The sequence below is a fragment of the Cervus elaphus genome, chromosome 21, assembly GCF_910594005.1.
Source record: "Cervus elaphus chromosome 21, mCerEla1.1, whole genome shotgun sequence".
Classification (NCBI taxonomy): Eukaryota; Metazoa; Chordata; class Mammalia; order Artiodactyla; family Cervidae; genus Cervus; species Cervus elaphus.
In genome coordinates, this window is record NC_057835.1 from 57,395,039 (window position 1) to 57,417,772 (window position 22,734).

A 22,734-nucleotide genomic window follows, 5' to 3' on the forward strand; every position below is an offset into this window, starting at 1 on the left:
ACAGCCAATATAATATATATATATATATACACTGTATACATATATACACTTGTATACATATACATATAAAATTGTATACATATATATGTGCAAAGTTTTAGCTTTTCAAGTTATATAAAGAAAAGCCCAAAACAAACCAGAACCAGAATAAACTGACCACTTGACTTTTGAAATATATCAGACTCAAGAATTTGGGGACCCAAAAATTATTCTGCACAGAATGTCACCCCCATTTTTTCCCTCTTCCCATCCTACTCACAAAGAATCTTTCCTAATCTTCTTATACAGTTTGTTTGTTGTTTTTTTTTTTTTTTTTCCTAATTTCCCCTCTCCCTCCTCCTCCAAAATCCCTCTCTTGCCGCCTCAGTGTCTGACTTCAGCCTCCCTCCCACTCTGGGATTTTCCTCCACCACCTCTTTCCTTAAATAGTACTGCTTCTAACTTTCTCAGCTCACCAGTTTGCACCTTCGTGTATCACACAGCTCAGTGAGTCGAAAGATATTCCTTGACATTTGGTTTCTTTTGAAGGGAAGTGGAGGTTGGAGATCAAGAGCCAAAAATGATGACTAAAGTTCTCCCCTTTCAAACTTATAAATGAATATAGATAATGATATGTCACTCTAATATTACTCTAATAGGAGTATAAAAGATCAGTTAGGCTGAGGTACAAAGAAAGTAGTGATCAATGCAGTCCAGGGTGGAGAAGTGTTATTAATGAAGTTTATAGAGAAACCATGTTCTGGAAGAGTTGACCTATACTGACATGCGGGGAATGAAATTCAGAACCAGCTGATCTAAGTAGGGGAGGCAGCTTTTGAAAAGGAACACTGTGGGTTCAACTGGGAATATCAGTGAACTGCATATAGTTTATGAAGCTGGAGCATATGGTGGGAGATGAGGAAGAGGAGTTAGGCAAACGCCAAGTCATAAGAAAACTTTCTCTGAAATAAGCTTTCAAATATGTGTAAGACTCTCAGTGGAGCAGAAGTCAAGAGAAATTTCTAAAATATGAAAAGCAGATAGAGTGTGATGGAAGAAATATAAGACCACTAAACGGAAGCCATCAAAACAGATGGAGGAATAAATCCAGCATGAAATCGCCACCATGAAGAAGGGCATAATAAAAAAAAAATGACCAAAGATCCGAGGAAAGATATTCTGAGAAAGAGAGACAAAATCGAAGACCTTATAAATAGACCCAATAAATAGTTCAAAGAATAATCAAAATTGATATACTTATAAATTTGAATATATTCTATAATTAATATCCATGGAAAGTTAAAGCAGGATATTACATTTGGAAAATAAGAAATAGCATAGACAATTACAAATAAGAAAGAAACTGAAAAGCTAATTAAAAGTTAAAAAAAATACTGACACTGGATCACTTAAATGTCAAGCGCTTCTAAGTGCTTTGTATATATTTTATTTACTTCTTCCTCACAATAGTCAAATAAGCAATACTATTACTTTATTTTAAATAAAAAATTAAACTGCAGGACTTTTATAAAACTCACTTAAAACCACACCAACCCCAGAGAACACATACTAACCACTGTATAGTGTACAGAAGACTGAATCAAAGAATCATTTTAGAATGCAATACAAGATAAAAAGATGGGTATAAAGAAATAAAGGTTAAGAACAAGGAGAACAGATCTAGAAGCTACAGCCTCTAAGAGCTTAGTGTGAGCCATCAGGGACCCCCGATGAAAAGGAAGCAACATTTGAATGTATGAGAGTTAAAATTTCTTAGAATTGAAAAAAGGTAAGATTCTTCATTTGACAGAAGTGATTAAGTGCTAAACAAGACAAATTTAGACAATTGAGATAAAGTATAGGATTTAAGAAGAAGATTGCCATAATCAGACTATTTTCTTTCATAAAGATCAATTCACAGGCAGCATTAAGCTTGAATTACAGGCTCAAGATTATAGGCAAGGTACTACCTAACAAATAGTTGCAGTAGTCTAGACAAGAGACAATGAGTCTACACTGAGGAAGGAGAGGTAAGGAAGAACAAAAAAGCACAGAGTCAGAAAACTGATGCTAATAATAATGGCGAGATATCAAAATGTCACATCACACACCGTAAAAGTTTAAGGACATTAAAAAAAAGTTAATGAAGTACAGCCATCACCTAAAACCTTTGTTAATCCAGGGTCTCCAACAGTAGCATAGAAGAACTGAATCACAAAGTGTCATGAAAAACACAAATCAAAATATGAAATATTCTTATCTGATATAAGTGTTGAAAATAAAATACCAATTTCTTTATAGCAGTATATCCCAAAGTTTATTATATAACACTAGTTCTATAAGATGATTTGTGGAAAATTAAAGATTCATAATCTTACAAGGTTGGGAAAACTTTAAAAACAGGGTTTACCCTTAGAGCCTAAAATTATACCTTAGTAAATTAAAGAGTCTTAGAAGTATTATAATAATGAAATATGCTGAATTTTTAGAATGGAATATTCTTCAGAAATATTTAGTTATATCCCATGACACTAATTTATATTTTATATATATATATATATTTATATACATATTTATGGAAATATATGGGCTTCCCCAGTGGCTCAGCGGTAAAGAATCTGTCTGCAATGCAGGTGCCACAGGAGACGCAGGTTCAATCCCTGAGTCAGGAAGATCCCCTGGAGGAGGGCATGGCAACCCACTCCAGTATTTTTTCCTGGAGAATCCCAAGGACAGAGGAGCCTGGTGGGTTACAGTCCATAGGGTCGCAAAGAGTCGGACACAACTGAAGCAGCTTAGCTCACATGCATGCATACGAGCATGCACATGAAATTTTAGAGGCATATATTAATGCATTTATAGGAATCCAACTTTTATTATTCATATGCTGTATATTCAAAGTGTGAGATATAGCTGTAAAGTGTTATTATGCCTTTCAAATATTTTATAGAAAAGGAGGCTGTGAGGATAAATGAGGAAAATTCAAATAGAACATAACTTAGTGTAAGTACTAATAATATTACTCAAAAGATTAGCTGTAATAATAAATCTAAAGTAAAGTCTTCACTCTCTTTAATGTTAAAGGAAAGCAAAATACAATAATTACTTAAACCACTATCCATTGGTAGATAACCAGACTCCTTCTGTCCCCCATCTGAGCTCCTTTTTGGCTCAGGAGGGGCTGCAATTAAGGAAAGAAAGCTAACTGCTGTGCTAAACAAGTTCAGAACCTCACCACCACAATAGAAGCTTGTTTTTGCTCACGTCTGAGTCTGCTTTGGATCAGACTCTTCTAAGTCGTGATTCAGCATTTCAGACTGCTTTCATATTGTGGCTTCAAGGTCATTTTAGCATCATCCAGATAGCACATGGCATGAAATAGAAACAACAGATCCTTAACTATCTTATACTGGAAGTTAACACACATCATTTCCACATTTCCACACATTCTATTTACCAGAGCCAGAAATGTGGCCCCACAGAGATGTTAGGGGGCACATTCATGGCTTAGATTGGAGTATCTTCTTGATGAATGACCTTTTTATCACTTTTATTTCCCTTCATCCCTGGTAATATTTGTCATCCTGAAGCCCACTTTAATATGGCCACTTCAGCTTCCTTTTGATTAATGTCTGCATGATACATTTTTTTTTTCCTGTAACTTATCTGTATCATTATATCTAAATTTCACTGTCATCTCTTGCTTGAAGATGGTTTTTATATGCTATTTGATCACACTAAACTAGTTCCTTTTCAATCTATTCCCCAGCATGGTCTTTTAAAAATTCAAGTATGATCTTATTATCCTGCTTAAAAACCATCCCTGACATTTTGTTGTTTTTAAAATTAAGTCCACACACCTTATCCTTAATTATAAGTCCAAAGATGATCTGTCCTCTAGGACACTTCCAATATCATTACTGACATACTTTCACTCACATTTCATACTATAGACATACTGAACTTTTTTCAACTCCAGTAATTTAACTTCTGAATTGCCTCCCACTGTTCATCATGCTACCTCATTCTTCAAAAGACTAACTTCTTTCTATATTTATCTCACTTGGATATTCTATCATCGAGAAGTCTACTTTGACCTGTAAATTCTGAATTAAGTCCTCTTCCTATATGTTCCCACTGTACCACCTATTCCTTTATCACAGCACTGATGAATTGGCATTATACTTGCCTATTAAATTGGCACATTCCCCCATCAGGTTGTAAATTCCCCTAAAGTTAGGATGTATCCATTCAGTTCACAGTTGTACATCTGGCACTTAGCATAGAATCCTTTGACATTTAATTAATACTTGTTGAGTGAGTGGCTGAATTATTGAATATTATTAATGACTTCAGCAAGAAACTTTGGTGCAGTAATAGACCCATTAGCTGGATCAAATCTTGAAAAAGAGAAGTGAAAGGACAGGGAGGAAGTTGAAGTCAGTTGAACATTTCTTGAAAAAAATGACAAAGGAGAGCATGGTGACGTGGTGTTAGAGGGACCGTATAACTGTATACTCTCCCATCCTCCAAGCATAGCAAGATGCTGGGTGACTCCAAGCTAGAGAAAACCATTTTGTAGTTCTTAAGATGAGAGAATAAAATTCTTAGATTATGATATAAACTCTTAGAGATTCAAATCAGGTACTTGAAAGTTGAATTCTCTCCAAAAGTATATTGATCTTTTATTAGGAACTAATACATACATACAGAACTGTGCATGAGATAGAGTCACCTCCAATGTTTAACTCAAGAAGAATGCTCATATAAGCATATCTAGGTCAAGAAGTAGAAAAGTGTGGTGTCCCAAAGCCTGTCCTTTTGCTTTCTCCAAATCATTATTTCCTCCCTCTCTTGAACATGTAGCCTCTATCTTGAAATTTATGGTAATCACATCCTTGCTTTTCACATTATGTCACCAGTATCGCAAAATACTCTGGTATAATTTTGCCTCTTTAGCTAACAATAGAAATGGACTTGCACAGTTACACATTAGCATTTTTTAGTGGCTAGCTTCTTTTCCTCATTCTAACTTTTGGGTTTTTAAAATATTCACTTATCCAGAATGTGTGCACGGTATTGGGATCAGAGGCATGTTACTATGATTCACTTAAAAAGCAAAAATAATGATCATTTGGTCCCCAACACTCCACTTTTTACCCCTGGGCAACACAATGAAAGCCAAGTCAAATATCTTTTGCATACAAACTTCAAAGTCTGTCTCAGAGATGAGAAACAGAGGGAAAAAAAAAATTTGTCTGCTTATACATAGAAGCTAGGAAAAGCTTCCTTTTCCTCCCTTCCCAAAAGAAAAAAGAAAAACTTCACTCTTTGGGCACATGAATCTCTGATTGAAACTTGATCGTTTATTCTCTATGTCTTTTTACACTCATTTTTGTCTTTTTCATCCTTTGTCTCTTTGTGCCTTATTCCTGAGATGTTTTCCTCTGATCTATCTCCAGTTTACTAATTCTCTCTTCACTGAATCCCATCTCTTAATCTTTCCCTGAGTTCTTAATTTTGATCATAATAATTTTCATTTTTGTTCCCAGTCACCTGATAAAATTCTAAATTTTGTCTCATTTCATTGAGCAAAGTAAATATGTTGTTCAGTTGCTAAGTTGTCTCTTTTGTGACCCCATGGACTGTAGCCCGCCAGGCTCCTCTGTCCGTGGGATTTCCCAGGCAAGAATACTGTCGTGGGTTGCCATTTCCTTCTCCGTGGGATCTTCCCCATCCAGGGACTGAACCTGCATCTGCTGCATTGCAGGTGGATTCTTTACCACTGAACCACTAGGGAAGCCCATAGTAAATAGAGTTACTTAAAATTTTCTAATATCTGAATCTGAATCTAATATCTGAAGTCTCCCATTGGTCTTTTTCTATTGTTTTATGTTTCTGTTTGTTTTCATACTAGTGATCTAATCTTCTGATGTACTTGAGCTTTTTGTTTGCTTTATTTTTATATTTTAAAGTATAAAATATAAAAAACTTTATATTTTATATTCTTAAATAATTATAGATTTTTGGAACACTGCAAAGATATTACAGAAAAATCTTGTGTACCCTTCACTCAGTTTCCCCCACTGGTTACATTTTGTGTAACTGTATGTAATATCAACCCAGAAAATCGGGTTGGTAGACTGGTAAACCATAGATTCATGTAGCCACTATCCCTATCAAGATCCAGAACTATTCCATCTCCATAAAGATCTCCCCCGTGCTCTCCCTTAAATTTATGGTTACATGCACCCCTATAACCCCTGTAATCCCTACCTATGGAAACCATCAATCTGTTTTCCATCTCTCTATATATGGGGCCGGTGGGGGGGTGTGCAGAGAACTATACAGGATGTGATCTTTAGAAATTGACTTTTTTCATTAATTTTTTATTGTGAGTTAATACATTTGCAAAATTATAAAACTGGTTTGAGGTGATGCTATATTTTCCCCCATTTTCAAAGATTGCTTCTGATGCCAAGTACCTGGTATGAAACCAGGCACTCTGAAACCACCTTGGTTAAAGTTTAAAGACAGAAATCTTAACAAAGTGAGAGGCACTCCCTGTGAAGGACTATCAAATGGCTTCACACTGCTAGGATAGCACTTTACAGGATTTTAACCCAAAGTTTAAGGAGCAGCAGATTCACCATGATCCTTCCCTCGGTAGGCCCAGGGACCCAGTCTCCTCTCTCAGGTTCTTAGCCTCTCAACTTTTTCTCCTGGAATCACCTAACATCCTCACTTAAAACAAAGCTCCAAGCTCCTGACTTGCCTTCATGAGACTCTCTTCTTTTCTGGACTCTAGCACAGTAATTTTTCTTTATCTTGTTAAATTTAATTGTCTTCAAGCAAGTGATTTTTTGTACATTTTGTCCCGATTTTCTAATTATCCCCAGCAGTGGGTGGGTCTCAATCACCTTATCTGCTATTATCAGAAAGAAATGTTTCCTATAGTTTTTTTTTTTTTTGAACTGTACAGATTTTTAAATGTTTCAATTTAAATTTTAAAGACTGAATTTTTAATTAAAATTGGGATATCTGACTTTTATTGATGTCTGAATTCACTCAAGACAAACATCAGGTAAAGACATACAGGAGGTGATGTACCCTTAGGAAAAGCAATTGCTCTCAATTCGGCTACAGTCTTTCCTCACCCCTAGTGTCTGTATCCATCCACTTTATTTATTTAAATAACAAGGTATCTTGGCCACTAGAGCATTTTTATCTAAAGAAAACTTTAAAATTTAATACTATTTTTATGTTGTTCCTAGACTTTTTTAGTAAATGAGATCTTCACTACTTTAAAATTTGACCATTTTCATCTTTTTCTTCATCATTTAGAAGTGTCAGCTTGCATACAAAGTAACTTATATTCCTGTACTAGTCCCATTAAATGACTGAGCTTCTATCCAGCCAATGTCTTTCTTACCTCCCAACAGCCTAGCCTCTCCTGATAACTCTAAATCCACTAAGAATATTTGTTTACAATCAGTCATTGTTATTATTGCTGAAGACAGAAAACTGGAAAGTATCCTCAGTTATCATTACAAGAGACATTTTTGTTAAAAGTCCTTGCATTACCCTTGACTCACATGGTAAATTTACTTCTCAGAAATTATTTTTCTACTTGGTGTAGTCATGATTACACCTCCTATACCTCAAGGAGTATAAGTAAACAGGAAAATAAGAACCACATTAAAAATTATGTAGGATCAAAACTGTACTTAGACTTTACTATCATCTTTTTATCAGTGTGAATCATTGTGTACACATCTAACATCTAGTGAAGAACCATAATTGACCATGTATTTTTGTTATTTCATGTCCACGTATAGCTTCAAATTTATAGGAAGAAAATATTGGTTCTCAAAGAGTTTAAATTTTATCTGAGGAGAGACACATAGAAAGCTGTATAAAATATACATGAAATACTTCTATATATATAAGATGACAGGATAAAAGGAAGCATATTATGCCACTGTGTATATTGTACCAGAATGCCAATTAGAACAGCAATAAGAATTGGGGGTTTATGAACAAGAAAGGCTCTTGAGAAAAGGGTCTGGGGTGAGATTTTGACGAAAGTGTAGACATGGACTTAGAGGAAAGAGTGTTGAAGTTATTCCTGCAAGTGGTATTTTTTGCAGAGCTTTTATTTCCAGGAGCTAAATCCACATTTACTCTTTTTATGAAGAATTTTGTAGGAGATTTTGTAGTGTGTTGGCATAGAGTTGATTTTATTTTAATGCTCAAGAATATGTAGACAGTCAAGTGTACTATATTCAGAAATAGGAAATGAGAGAGAATAATGTGAAGAGATAATCATCTCCAGTCTCAGTTCAGTCTTGGCATTTTTCCATCACTCTATTCAACAGAAATATTTTACTTTCTGTAGGAGATAAGAAGACATTTAATATATGGATACTGACCTTAAAGAACTTACAATTGATATTAGAGGTTTGGGCACCTAAGTGACAAGTTAAACGATACACAGTAGTTACCTAGAAATACTAGAAATGTCACAGGGTAGTGGCTGATAAATATAAAAATTATTAGTGCTGACAAGTCCTAGTATAGTTCATAGGAGGTAGAATCTTTGGGAGCTGGCTTGGAGAAAAATGGCTTCATGAGTGAGATGTAACTAGAATCATTTCAGCAGGGAAACAATAGAGTTCCTTTAATCCAACTAGATGAATCCCTTCTACCACATCACTAATAAATGGTTCTTCTTTTTTTATCCTCTCTAGTAATAATAAAATTCACTTTCATGAGACACCCTGTTTAAAGTCCTTAAAGAGAATATTCTCTTTATGCTCAGCCCCAAATTAACCTCCTTATTAAGTCTGATAGTGCTACCCAGAGCTCTCCAGGCCCTGTGTCCATCATTCTCCGGTGCCCCCGTCTACTATAGATGTGCTGGTTTCTCTCTTCTCTTGGCAGCCCTAGCTGTCTTGCAGAGACTCAAGTAGCCACAACACCAGGATGACGGCCATGAGAAACCTCCTGTGTTTATCCCAGGGCAATAAATATTGTCACCTTACTGATGCTCTGCTGTGATAATGACTGTGAAATACTGCTCAGGATAGCATAGTGGTGAAGAGATCCAAGTTCTGGAACCAGATAGACCCAAGTTAGAATCTTGGCTCTACCAGTTATTTATTACTTCTAACATCTTTGAAAAGAAACATTTTCAATCCTCAATTTCTACATGTAAATGGGTGTGATAATAATGACTCCCTATGGCATTTTTGTAAGAATTAAAGATAACCCATTAGGACTAATAAATGCTTTTATTGTCATTGGTTCTGCTTTCCCCCCTTTTAACCATGATATAGAATTCTTATTCACAAACATCTAATTATTTAAAGTTAGTTTTTGTTTCCTCTAAGTCTCCTCCTCCAGCTAGATATCCCAAGTTCCTTCAGTGTCTCCTCATCCAACATGAGTTCAAGTTTCTTCAACTTCTCAGTTGCTCTCTTCTGGACAACATATAGTGTCTTTGGGCTCCCTTTCAAATATACAGTATTAATACTAAGAATGTACCCCAGCAAATGTGGCTTGATGAGTTAATCCTCGAAAGGTGGAGGAAACAGGGGAATGAAAAAAGGATATTCTCACTGGAGAACAGTGTAACTAGTGAGCAAAGGAGAAGAAGCCATAATAGATACATCATGTTTAACAACAAATGGGCTTAACTAGCTAAAAGAGAGTCATAGTGAGAAAAGATTTAAAAGCAGCTGTATTATGACATCCCTGGAACTATGAAACTATGAAACTATGAATTCTATCAATATAAAGGAAAACCAAAGCCATTCTCAGGTGGCTCAGTGGTAAAGAATCTGCCTGCCGATACAGGAGACACAAAAGATGTGGGTTTGATCCTTGGATTGGGAAGATCCCATAGGGCAGGAAATGGCAACCCACTCCAATATTCTTGCCTGGAAAATTTCATGGACAGAGGAGCCTGGTGGGCTACAGTTCATAGGGTTGGACATGACTGAGCACACACACTACACTACACTAAAGGAAAATCAACTAAGTCATCATTATGGGAGACTGATCTATTACTTGAAAGCAACCACAAAATTCATGTGAGTTACTCACAAGCAGCAAAATGTTATATTATAACATAATTCTTCTCTTGCTCCCCTTAGATAAAACAATCAGTAACCCTAGAGTCACCCCAAAAGAGATGCTGAAAACTTAGAGACAATCCACAAACCAGTTATTCTATTTGGCTATTGGCTACTGCAGTCAGCTCTGGTAAGAAAGAGGTTGCTGACTCAAAGAAGTTACTTTGTCCTGCCTTGGGAACCACATCTCAGTAGCTTTAATCTCCGAATTTCCTTTATTCCTAATCCTTTGTCTTCCAGGCTTCTGTTTGTTTATTTGTTTGTTTTTTTCCCATTCATTCAATTTGCATAATGCTTAGGCTCTTTGGGGGTTGTGCCATCTCTTTAAGGATTAGCTGTATGACTTTGGGCAAATTACTCAACTTCTTTGTAATTCAGTTTTGTCTTTTGTAAAAATCCACTTTTGCAAAAGAGGATTTTTACAGAACTTTAAAGATTAACTGTGACCATTAACTGAGTTATATCAGCAGTGTTTAGAAGATAGCCTGACAATAGTGAGTGGTTTGTATGTTAACTATTGTTATTTTGGGTCATTATTATTGACTGGAAAAATTCAGTTTTCATTCCAATCCCAAAGAAAGGCAATGCCAAAGAATGTTCAAACTACTGCACAGTTGCACTCATCTCACACGCTAGCAAAGTAATGCTCAGAATTCTCCAAGCCAGGCTTCAAAATTATGTGAACTGTGAACTTCCAGATGTTCAAGCTGGATTTAGAAAAGGCAGAGGAACCAGAGATCAAACTGCCAACATCCACTGGATCATCAAAAAAGCAAGAGAGTTCCAGAAAAACATCTACTTTTGCTTTATTGACTACACCAAAGCCTCTGACTGTGTGGATCACAACAAACTGGAAAATTCTTAAAGAGGTAGGAATACCAGACCATCTGACCTGCCTCCTGAGAAATCTGTATGCAGGTCAAGAAGCAACAGTTAGAAGGAGACATGGAACAATGGACTGGTTCCAAATTATGAAAGGAGTATGTCAAGGCTGCATATTGTCTCCTTGCTTATTTAACTTATATGCAGAATACATGAGAAATTCTCGACTGGATGAAGCACAAGCTGGAATCAAGATTGCTGGGAGAAATATCATTAACCTCAGATAGGCAGATGACAGCACACTTAGGGCAGAAAGCAAAGAAAAACTAAAGAGCCTCTTGATGAAAGTGAAGGAGGAGAGTGAAAAAGTTGGCTTAAAACTCAACATTCAGAAAACTAAGATCATGGCATCTGGTCCAATCACTTCATGGCAAATAGATGGGGTAACAATGGAAACAGTGATAGACTTTATTTTGGGGGGCTTCACAATCACTGCAGATGGTGAGTACAGACATGAAATTAAAAGACGCTTGCTCCTTGGAAGGAAAGCTATGACCAACCTAGACAGAATATTAAAAGGCAGAGACATTACTTTGCCAACAAAGGTCCATCTAGTCAAAGTTATGGGTTTTCCAGTAGTCATGAATGGATGTGAGAGTTGGACTGTAAAGAAAGCTGAGTGCCTAAGAATTGATGCTTTTGAACTGTGGTGTTAGAGAAGACTCTTGAGAGTCCCTTAGACAGCAAGGAGATCCAACCAGTCTATTCTAAAGGAAATCAGTCCTGAATATTCACTGGAAGGACTGCTGCTGATGTTGAAATTTCAATACTTTGGCCACCTGATGAGAAGAACTGACTCACCAGAAAAGACCCTGATGCTGGGAAAGAATGAAAGCGGGAGGAGAAGGGGACGAACAGAGGATGAGATGGTTGGATGGCATCACCAACTGGATGGACATGCGTTTGAGTGAACTCTGGGAGCTGGTGATGGACAGGGAAGCCTGGTGTGCTGCAGTCCATGGGGTCACAAAGAGTCAGACATGCCTGAGAGACTGAACAGAACTGCTAGGCACAGGGGAAGCAGAAATCAACAGGACAATCCCTTGCCTTCAATGGTCACATTTCTCCAGATTTTGTGGGCAAGGCAATGACTTTGGAAACAAATTTTTCAGCACATTATTAGAGATCATTTATTGTCTTTTTTACCTTGGATGAGGTCTTAATTCCTCTGAGCCTCTTTCTTCATTTGTAAAATGAGAATTAATAAAATCTTGGAGGATTTGTTATGACTTTTAAACAAAACGAAATATGCATACTGCCTGGCACACAGTTGTAACTAAATACACACTCAGAATACTCAAACATTCCCTCATAACACGGAGACTAGAGGACCTTACTCTGAGGTTAGGAGCCATTGATTTGAGTTTAGGGGCCAGTGATTTCAGCGAGAGAGAGAGACAGACAGACAGACAGACAGACAGACAGACAGACAGACAGAGACAGAGAGAGAGACAGAGAGAAAGAGAGACAGAGAGAAAGAGAGACAGAGGAGGGAGGCCGGGCGGCCGACCCAGACTACATCTCCCGGGATGCTCAGCAAGAGGGGGAGCCCCGCCCAGCCCCGCCCCGCGGGCACCGCAGGCGCTGCCCACCCCAAGAAGCGGGCGGCGCGCAGAGGCTACAAGTGCTGCGGCTGGTGAGCGGGGTACTTTCCCGAGGAGCAGCTCAGGGACTAGCGCGCGGTGCTCTAGGCTCACTGGGTGGCCAAAGCAGGAGGTGAGTGGCGGAGAGGGGGACTGGGAGGAGGCGCTGGAGCGCGCGAGAGACCCCGAGAGCCTGGCGGAACTGGGGAGCGCGTCCCCCGTCTCTGCCTAAGGTGCCTGCCTAGCCTTTGGGTATTTGGCGAACGCATCCCAACTCCGGGCACCACGGCGGACGCGGAGCTCACCCGGAATGGGTTGATTGAGTCCGTGGGGAACATCGATCGCTGCCCGGTGCTTGCGGCGCGCCCCTACAGCACACAGCGCGCGCAGGACGGATCCCGAGGTCGCCTCCGCTAGCCCAGCCTCGCCCGTGTCAGTTAGTTCCCATGCAGATATTAATGCTCTTAATTGCTGGAGGGCTGACGAGGGAAAGTGCTGTGTCCGCGTTCTGCGGCTGCAGTTTTATTAACCGCGCTCTTAAACCAGAGAGGAAAGAGGGAGGAGGCTGAAGGAAAGAGCCCTTGGCTGGTCCCCTGGGATTATCCATTCTCCCCTGAGAATGGAAGCCCCGGATTACCAAGCTGCAGAGGAAATCGACCGTGCAGCTTGTTCCGATGGAACAAGCGGAGTCTCTCTTTTAAGAGACAGAGGCAGAAGAAGGGAATTAAGTGGAGATTTCTCTCTCTCTCTCTCTCTCTTTGTTATAAATTGGAAGTCCCCTAAGGGGCTTTGACGATTTTTATCTAAAGTAATCCAATTTGATGGGCTAATTGTGCCAAAGGTTAATCAGCGCACCTAATGTTTGAGGGAACTGCGAGATTTCTCATTTAGTAATCGATCAAACCCGTTACCATTGCTTCCTTCACTGAGGGATCCCGCAGTGGAGGCGGGGGTGTCTATGCACTTACTAAAGGAAAGCTCTGGTTCAGTTGTGGTTTTCCTGCATCTGATTTTTTTGTTAATGTTCCTGTTTTAGCTGCAAAGAAACTCTGATAATAGGATAAGTGTGTGTGTGTATGTGTGTGTGTTTTTTAAACAAACTCTAATGTAGAGCATAAAACATGTGGATTTCCCCTCTCATATTTTCAATGAGTTGCCAGGTGGACTTCCCCTTCACCTTACCTGTGTTTCTGTGTAGGTTACCAGCCGTTGGAGCTGTGGATTTTGAAGCATAATAAACTTCTAAGATATGAGTTAAATCTGTTATTATCCTGGACTTGGAAGCAAAAGAAAAGGGGACTTTACTTGAAACCTCTGTACTTGCTGATAGTAGAAAGTAAATTTTTATTCCTCAGAAAGATGGCAGAGGCAGAAAAGGACAGGCAAGTGGTTTTCTGCTCAACCCAAAATTTTCTCCCATGAAGGTGCCTTGCTGTGGTGAGGTAGGGCAAAGTTCCAGAGGTAACCCTGGAAATAGTTTCTCCCCTATTGGCCTCAACAGAACTGTGACTGTGGGTTTATGATTTGTATTTTATTGTCAGTTTACTTCTAGACTGGGGTTTGTGAAAACTTCTAGACGGTTGATTTCCTATACACATTTGTTAGCAAAGCGTGCAGAGGGAGAGGAACTCATACTCACTCAGACCTGGAGTGCAGGGGTAGCGGACCTTTACCTGAAGCAGGCAACTGTGTGTGTGTGTGTGTGTGTGTGTGTGTGTGTGTGTGTGTGTGTGTAGGAGTGGGCTAGCTCATTGTATTTTTCAGAGATCACCCTATGAGGTGTGTGTCTATGTACTTTTGGGTCTAGAACATGCTGCCATCGTGTAGCAGTAAGCTGAGAATGGAATCACGATGAACAGGGCTGTGTGATTAGGGTCTCTGGGTGTACAAAGCGTACTGTTAGGAGGGTGGCTTAATCAAGTCAGCCATCTTTCACCCACTTCAGAGCCACCCAGTCAAAATGCTGAGCTCCAGTAGAGCCCAACTGCTGGTGACATATTGATTGGCTCACCCAAGGTGATGCTCTAACAATGCTAATCTGTATTAGAATCTGTTCTGAACTACAGAGAGTGTAAACACTTATAATTTAACCAAATTATTGAGAAGTCTGTGCTTCCCCAAGTTCTTTAGAAGATCAGCAGCGCTGCTGAAAAAGGTCCTGCTTTTCTCATTTGTATCTCTGTGCAGGAAACCTGCCTTCTCATTTGAGGGATCCTGTCACCGAAATGTGTGATCCTTGGATAAATTTGGCTTGGTGACGGCAGTGCTTTCTTCCCAGACACTGCCACTTCCTCCATGTTCTTTTTTACCCTGACCTAAGTCTTGCCTTTTTCACGCTTTCCCACTGCTAGGTAGCTTCTCCTTTCTCTTACCTATTTTAGGAGGAATTGGGGCTGAAGTGTCAAAACCTGTAGCTACAAAGGAGAAGAGGGCCTCAGGAGCAGTACTCCTGGTGGTCTGGTTTTAGCTCCTGGTGGGTTTTATCTAACTGTGTTGCTATTGGCAGACTCTCTGGAAGCTGCTGGGGGATGTCTCACTAGCCCGAATGGAGCTCCACTACCTTGTTAAGAAGTGCAGCCAGGCAGCCCCGTGTGATGCTGCTGACTGGAGTTCAAGAGGGCCTCCCGAGGACCAGGCAGATGTAGCAGCCACCAGAGCTGCTCTCTGCTGCCAGAGAGGTTGTACCTTGAAGCCAAGAGCACTGGAGATGGAAGCATCTCAACTTAGCCCTTCCCCAGCATCCCCTTCCCCCTCACTGAAAGACAGTGCTATTCACACAGACTCGTTGCCACCAGGACCTCTCAACTCAGGGAACAACCAGATAACAGCAGAACAGAAAGTCTGCAACTGCTGCAGCCAGGAATTAGAAACCTCTTTTACCTACGTGGACGAGAATGTCAACCTGGAGCAAAGGAACAGACACTCCCCTTCAGCAAAAGGGAGTGATCACCTGGGAGACCTCGGCTGGGGAAATCCAAATGAGTGGTCCCACGAGTCTGCCATCTCCTTGATTTCCGAAGATGAAGATGATACCAGCTCGGAAGCCACCTCTTCAGGGAAGTCAGTAGACTATGGTTTCATAAGCGCCATCTTGTTCTTGGTCACTGGCATCTTGCTGGTGATCGTCTCATACGTTGTCCCACGGGATGTGACCGTGGATCCCAACACTGTGGCGGCCCGGGAGATGGAACGCCTGGAGAAGGAGAGCGCGAGGCTGGGGGCTCACCTGGACCGCTGTGTGATTGCCGGACTCTGCCTGCTCACACTTGGGGGGGTCGTTCTGTCCTGCTTGCTGATGATGTCTATGTGGAAGGGGGAGCTATACCGTCGTGACAGGTTTGCCTCCTCCAAAGAGTCTGCGAAACTCTATGGTTCCTTCAACTTCAGGATGAAAACTGGCACTAATGAAAACACCCTGGAACTGTCACTGGTGGAGGAAGATGCTCTCGCTGTACAGAGTTAATTCTGGTTGTGAACTTAAGAGTCTGCCTTGGTATTTTATATGAACAAAACAAAGCAAAACACATTCCTTAAAATTACTAGTGCAGTTTATTTGCCTGGCAAGAAAAGTTTGTTTCCCAAACCAACAGCCAGTGAGAGTTTTTGCTCTTGTATTTTTTATTTAGAAGAAAAGCCATGTAAGACGCATTAAGAAATCACAGCCAGCTACACTGGTCCTTCTAAAGAGCTGAGACTAATTAATCTGTAATGGCCACCTGTTTCTTCTATTAATACTTCTATAGCAAAATATTTCTAACAATTCAGTGTTCAAATTATTTCTTTTACACGATACGGGATATTTTTCTTTAGACACTAGAAGGTATAGAACCAATTAGTAACTATTTTGTGAAAAAGAATGTAAGCACTAATCACATAAGGCTTACATTTAATTCTCAAAGGTGCTTATCCATTTTCTTACTCAACTTATTCTTTCTGTAATTTGGCTAAACATTAAAATATGGGGTTTTGAATTTGAATATTTTGAAGCTTGAAGACACTGACTATTAAAAAATGCAAAAACACATATGTTATACTCAAAATTATTCCTGTACTCAGAAGTGGTAATTAAGTCATTAAAATAAGCTTTCTAATAAAATTATATAAATCAGCCAATCTGAATTTAACCCAGAATGGTAGTGCCAGATATTAGCCAGTGTCACATGCCCGTTTTCTAGATAAGTAAAATTAATTGCTGATATAAACCTCATTTTCTGTTTGTGATTTAGCCATCATATATGTTACACATGCTGAAGTCTTTCCTGGTTCTCACTCCAGAGAAGTAAGCGTAAGATGTTTTTATCCTATTTCCAGATACCTACACATCTAGGCAGATTGAGTCATAATCGGCTCAGGCACACTCCCAGGTTGTTGTTGTTTGGAGAAAACCTCCAATACAAGTGCAGCTAGACTCAGGGGGACTGTGCCTAGAAACTGGTATCACTTGTTCTAGGTCAAGTAACAAGTCTTTGCCCCAGGATGGCAGCAGTCCTCAAGCTCACAGCCAAAAAATAAAAAACTAAAATGAGACGAGAGAGACTGAACACACTGAATCCATGGGAAATGTACTTCTCACCCGAACTTACTTCCTGCTAACAATCGTCTAAGGCATCATTCTGAGCACCTTATATCCAGGCTCTCATACCTGTGAGATCTTGCCTCATAAATTCAGACTTACTTTATTAGAAGCACCATAAGCAAAACAGTAACCAGTTTGCAAAACACACACCTAGAATCCCTGCTAACTCAGTGTCTCTATGGGTTATGGTTTAAGAAGGGGATGAAGAATGCAGCCTCAGAAATATCTTGCATTTTACAGCTCTTCATCCAGGTGTTTTTATCCTCCCATTTCAAGAGTAGTTTTAGTTTCAGTTACTGTGTTACCAGGGTTGTTTGGGCCATTCTTAAAGAGGACTAGAGCTGGGAATCAGGGTGGAGAGCAGGGGAGGGGAAGTGAGAAAGTGATTTCTTTGTAGATTCTAAAGCCTGATTCTAATGTCTGAAGTTTTTGTTGTTATTGAAGACTGTGGAGTATGTGGGTGACTCTGGCTGGCAGAGTGTGTGAGTCAGGATATTTATGTGAATGAGCTCTTGTGGGTGTCAGGTTGATTTGATGAATTGGGTACACTGTGTTGGTAAGGGTTAAAGTGAAATGCAAAAGAGAAGATCAGAGAATAATAAAAATAGTGAGGACAGATGTGTGAAAGAATTATTAGGTTAAAATGGTAAATTATATGGATCTCAGAAGAAGCTAGATGTAACTGGATTACCTTATCCTTTATAAGAGACCATTACTGATTGGGAATAATTGGGATAATACAGACATGATTTCTGTTTCCTATAGCTGGTTCTTTGTGCTTTTTGAAGAAACTTTGTTTTACCGTGACTCATGTGTTGAGGCCAGCTTTTCCCAGCAGTATAAATTTCATATCCTGAAGGTTTATATATAATATAAATTGTCAGATTCTAGCCTGCTTGAGGATGTACAATGCATGATGTTGAGGCAACAAGGGAATGATCTCTTTGGCTGAGTTAGTAGGTCTGAGCTGTGTGTTATTTTTAAAAAAATATACTGTACAAAGTACATGTTTATTCATAAACACTAATTGGCATCCTCTGAGCTTTGTTTTTATTTATTGATGAATCAAGATTAGTCAAATTAGTCAAATTGCAGACTTAAAACAATTAATGAGTAGCCTGAATTTCAGGTTGTGAAGGAAGACAAATTTGAGATTCAAACGTTAGAAAATTTTTTCAGTTCTGTAAAGTTGGTGATAAAGGAAAAAAGTCAAAGCTTTTCATTTGGAAGTATTTTATGATTTTTGTAGTGCTACCAAATTATACATAGTTCCGATGTGATCTACAGGATATATATTCACACACACACACACACACACACACACATGCTTAGTTGCTCAGTTGTGTCTGAGTCATTGCAACCCCGTGGGCTGTAGCCTGCCAGGCTCCTCTGCCCATGGGATTTTCCAGGCAAGAATACTGGAGTGAGTAGCCATTTCCTTCCCCAGGGGATCTTCCTGACCCAGGGATTGAACCCAGATCTCCTGTGTTGCAGGCAGATTCTTTACCATCTGAGTCACTAGGAAAGTCCTACACACACACACACACACACACACACACACACACACACACACATGTTTATATCCCAATTAGGAAAAAATATTCAGGGAAAAAAGACTTAAATCAGAGTATGTTTCTTCCTTTTCATCCTTAAAATTTTAAAATTGAAATATAGTAAGTATATGGTAGACTATAGTCCATAGAGTTGCAAAAAGTTGCAAAGAGTCAGACATGACTGAAGTGACAGCACAAACACGTGCACATATATGGTAACTTATCTTACCACGATTTAAATCTGCTCACATAAGGGGCATATCTCTTTTACCTTCTCCTTATATGAGGGCAGACCATTACACCAAAAGGAAGCAATTCAGAACATCATCTGGGTGTCTCTAGGACTGCGTTAACATGACTCAGATAACCACCTTCATCAGTTATGACTTCTCCAGGTGTTCAGCTGTGTAGCTCTAGTTTATACTGTCAGTGCCTGAATTCAAGATGAAGATTAATTGAATTTTAAGTGATTGTAACACAGGTAACAAAAGATCCTGAACTTTAGACATTATTGTTTCCAATCTGATAAAGAGGGTTTGGGGCTCTAAATATATTTACTTAGAAGTACTTTGGCAAGATCAGGTTATACTGTTACAGATAGTGAACAGAACATAGCTTTGGTGTGGGTCTTGGATTCTTCCTGGAGATTTGTGACCTTACGCCTGTGTCTTTAACATGGTGCTGGTTGTTACCTCTGAGAGCTTTTATTGCTAGACCTAGAGAAGCAAAACTATTTATTCAGAGGTCTGTAGTTTAGGTCTTTGACTTTTTACCATGTTTTAGAAAACTAGAGTCACCTTCCTAATCTTAAAAGAAGGCAACTCATTGTTCAGCATGGAGGCCTGAAGGGGTGAGTACCAGAAAGAGAGCTGCTTTTCTCCATTACGGCTGGGATCTACAGGCTGCTAATGGCCAGTTTAACTGTCTTAATGACTTCAATAAAAACCGTTCCTTTTCAGAGCACCTTAAACTGTTTTGGCAGAGCTGAAGTGATTTCTTTGCAGTCTTGTGTGTCCTTTTCAGCCATCTGGAGCTCCATGTCATATGACGTACCGGACCTTTCATAAGAAGAATTTCTTTGCTTCAGGCTCCCATTTCATAGCCTCCGGATTCATAGTTTAGAGGATTATAGGACTACTTGGAACCATGAAATCGTTGGTGGCTATGGGTACTTTTACCCTCAAAATTGCCATGCGTCTTGATGCTATACTGCCTAGCTACTTGCATTGATATCAATATCACATGCTTTACTGTCTGTTTAAAAATACCTGAGTCCATTCCTCCCAAACTTACTTGTTTTAGGGACTCAAGCTGGCCCAGTACAGGCACATATCCTTCGATGTGCCAATTTAGACAAAGACTGCCCTGCCAAGTTCATTTGTGCCTTCCCTTTGCTGCTGGGTATAAGGATAATTGAGTGAGTGAGAATTATGTCAGTTGACATAATTATGAGAATTATGTCAGGAATTAAAGGTCTGAATCCAAGTGGTTCTACTTTTTGTTACTTCTTTGTAACAAAATTCTAGGCAGGACCCTTTGAACATTTTATCCTTCATCTTTCACATGTGCAATGATAGGCACATGCAAAACCTGGATTATTCATATAAAGTTAAAGAAAAATGTTCTATATATCTGTTAGGAGAAGGTTTTTCAGTCTGAAGGTTGTATTGCATTGCAGCAATAACTGCTACCACGAAAACATGGTCTGATTAAAGAGACTCACAACCTTCATCAATGGTTCACCTGTTTAGCAAGATTTAATACCACCAACTAGATTCCACTGTGACAAAGTAATAAGAGCCTTACAGTTCTCTGTCTTGGGGTTTAACCTCTTCCAGAATGGGGCATAAAGAATGACTATAATGAAAAAGAATTATAAGGAAGTCTAACTGGCTTTTCTCAGTATAAAATGGTTTGTAAAGAGAATTAACATATCATCTTTTAGCTGATTTTCAGCTATAAAATTTTATGGTCCATAGTTTTCTGTAGTATTTCCTTCCAACGTGTATGGGCATAATCTTGGGAAGTAATTTGCCTGACTTGTGCAGTAGCACTGTAAAAAGTAAGATGTTATTTTAAATATGAAAAATCGATTTAAAAAATCCATGGATTACCCTTAAGAGCATACCTCTCCATTGTTTCTGTTTTTAGTGTGCAAGTTTATGTACACCCAAGTCTATGTATTTATTAGGAGAATATTTATAATTATAAAACTGTAATATTTAAAGCTATTATTAGAATAAGTTTCTTATGGGAAACTTGGCATGCCTAATGTTAACTTTAAGGACAAGAGAAGTCTTTCACACGTCATGAATGAAGAAGTTGGAATCAACCTCAGAATGAGATGCCATAATTATATGGATTCTTGCATATTTGTTTTTTTGGTTATTCAGCTTCCTGCAGATGTTTTAATTTACTTTTTTTACTCTCTCAATTTTAGGCTTACAAAAGCATGGCATATTTAGAAATTATTTTACCATGATTATTATTTTATTTTAAGGAAATATGGGTAGCAGACAGTATTTTCCTTTGCTTCGTTTTAGCAGTTCTCCTGTGTTTCAGGAAGAGCCAGCCTTATTTTCCCACTGCCATCTTCGTGCTTCCTTGCCAGACTCCGAACAAATGTCATACCAGAAAGCAAAGACAGGTTATTACTATACAGTGTACTGAGAGTTTATGGTTCTCATCATGCTTTTCATTTTACTTTCTTGCCAAACTAGAAAAATACTTTGATGCTGATTATGTGTTTTTTATATTATGAAAAGGGAAGTTATTCAGGTTCTAGACTTTTTATTAGAGCATTTGATGCCATGTATGTTAATAGTGTGTCATTATCATTTAAAAATAAAACTATTAAGATGTTTTATTGTGTGTGTTAACTTTTATTTAAATCTGAATATGTAATGTCAATTTTGTCTTTTCAAATTACATTTGAAATTATCAGTAAAAAAAATTAAAAGTAATATTTATCCTTGATTCAAGTAGAACATTCTTTTTGGTACCGTATCATTGAACAATGTAAACTATGCCTTATTTTTTTCTACTTTATGTGAAATAGTCTATGAATAGCTATTTGGGTTTCTCCAAATTATTCAGTATTGAACTTAGAGTATGAATTGCACAATGTGGAAAAAATACAGGAATAAATATTTTAAAAACACTCATCTAGAAATATAGAAAGCTTTGAGGTGAGAAACAAATATTGGATTAGCTCATGCCCCTACTCTTAATCATTTTTAAATGTAATTTTGATCTCCATTTTCATTTGAGAGATAGATAATAATGTATGTAATGAAGTAGAATTTTATCCTTACTATATGTAAGTGCTGTCAAGGTTGAGAATCCTAAAGGGACAATTTGAAGTGAGACCCCATTTATTGCTCCACTCATTTGAAACCAAATGGATCCAGATTCTTATCTACTATAAAAGAAGAAAATCTAGTGTTTTTTCATACATATTTTTTTACTAGAAGACATTTTTTGTGGTTAACCACCTATGGTCATTCAGAATGAGCTGCACAATGGTGCTATAACTCCATGGTCTCTTGCTACCTGACCCTCAGAGGTCAGCAGGGACCCAATCTGATACCTTTCAAATGTTGCTGATTGTGCACCCAGAGGGAAAAAGAGAGTCAGAAAGGTCTCAAACAGGCATTGTACCTCCTCACAACTTCTTAGCCAGGACTAGGTACATAGTCCCACTTATGCTAGGAAATGCACTTCTAGTATGTGCTCTGAAATGGCACACATCTGAGCCATTTTCATCTGTAAAAGAGGTATAAACTGTTTGCTTTGCAGGACTTTAATGAAACTTAAGATAAATTAGACAAAGTTTGAGAGAGAATCCTGTTAGGTATTCTCTCATTGGATCCACAGTATCTAATGTATGCTGCTTTGTAACAGCAGAATCTGGGTTTTTGGAAGTACTTGGGAATCATGATCATGAGCTGCTGACAAACCACTGTAATGGGTCATCATCATGATCATAAATAATCTCCTCCTCTTCTTTCTTCTCCTTTTCCTTT

The 22,734-nt window shown here is 38.7% G+C and overlaps 1 protein-coding gene across 1 annotated transcript; it reads left to right on the forward strand.

Moving 5' to 3' along the window:
- The first annotated feature begins 12,610 nt into the window (after window positions 1-12,610).
- On the forward strand, window positions 12,611-18,560 carry TMEM74 (transmembrane protein 74). Its single transcript, XM_043880506.1, has 2 exons — window positions 12,611-12,713; window positions 15,087-18,560. The coding sequence occupies exon 2, from the start codon at window positions 15,126-15,128 to the stop codon at window positions 16,041-16,043; it is 918 nt and encodes a 305-aa protein (XP_043736441.1). The 5' UTR covers window positions 12,611-12,713; window positions 15,087-15,125; the 3' UTR covers window positions 16,044-18,560.
- Window positions 18,561-22,734: the final 4,174 nt, after the last annotated feature.

Excerpts from the sequence above, each read along its gene's own strand:
- TMEM74 (XM_043880506.1), top strand. The coding sequence starts at position 15,126 with ATGGAGCTCCACTACCTTGTTAAGAAGTGCAGCCAGGCAGCCCCGTGT.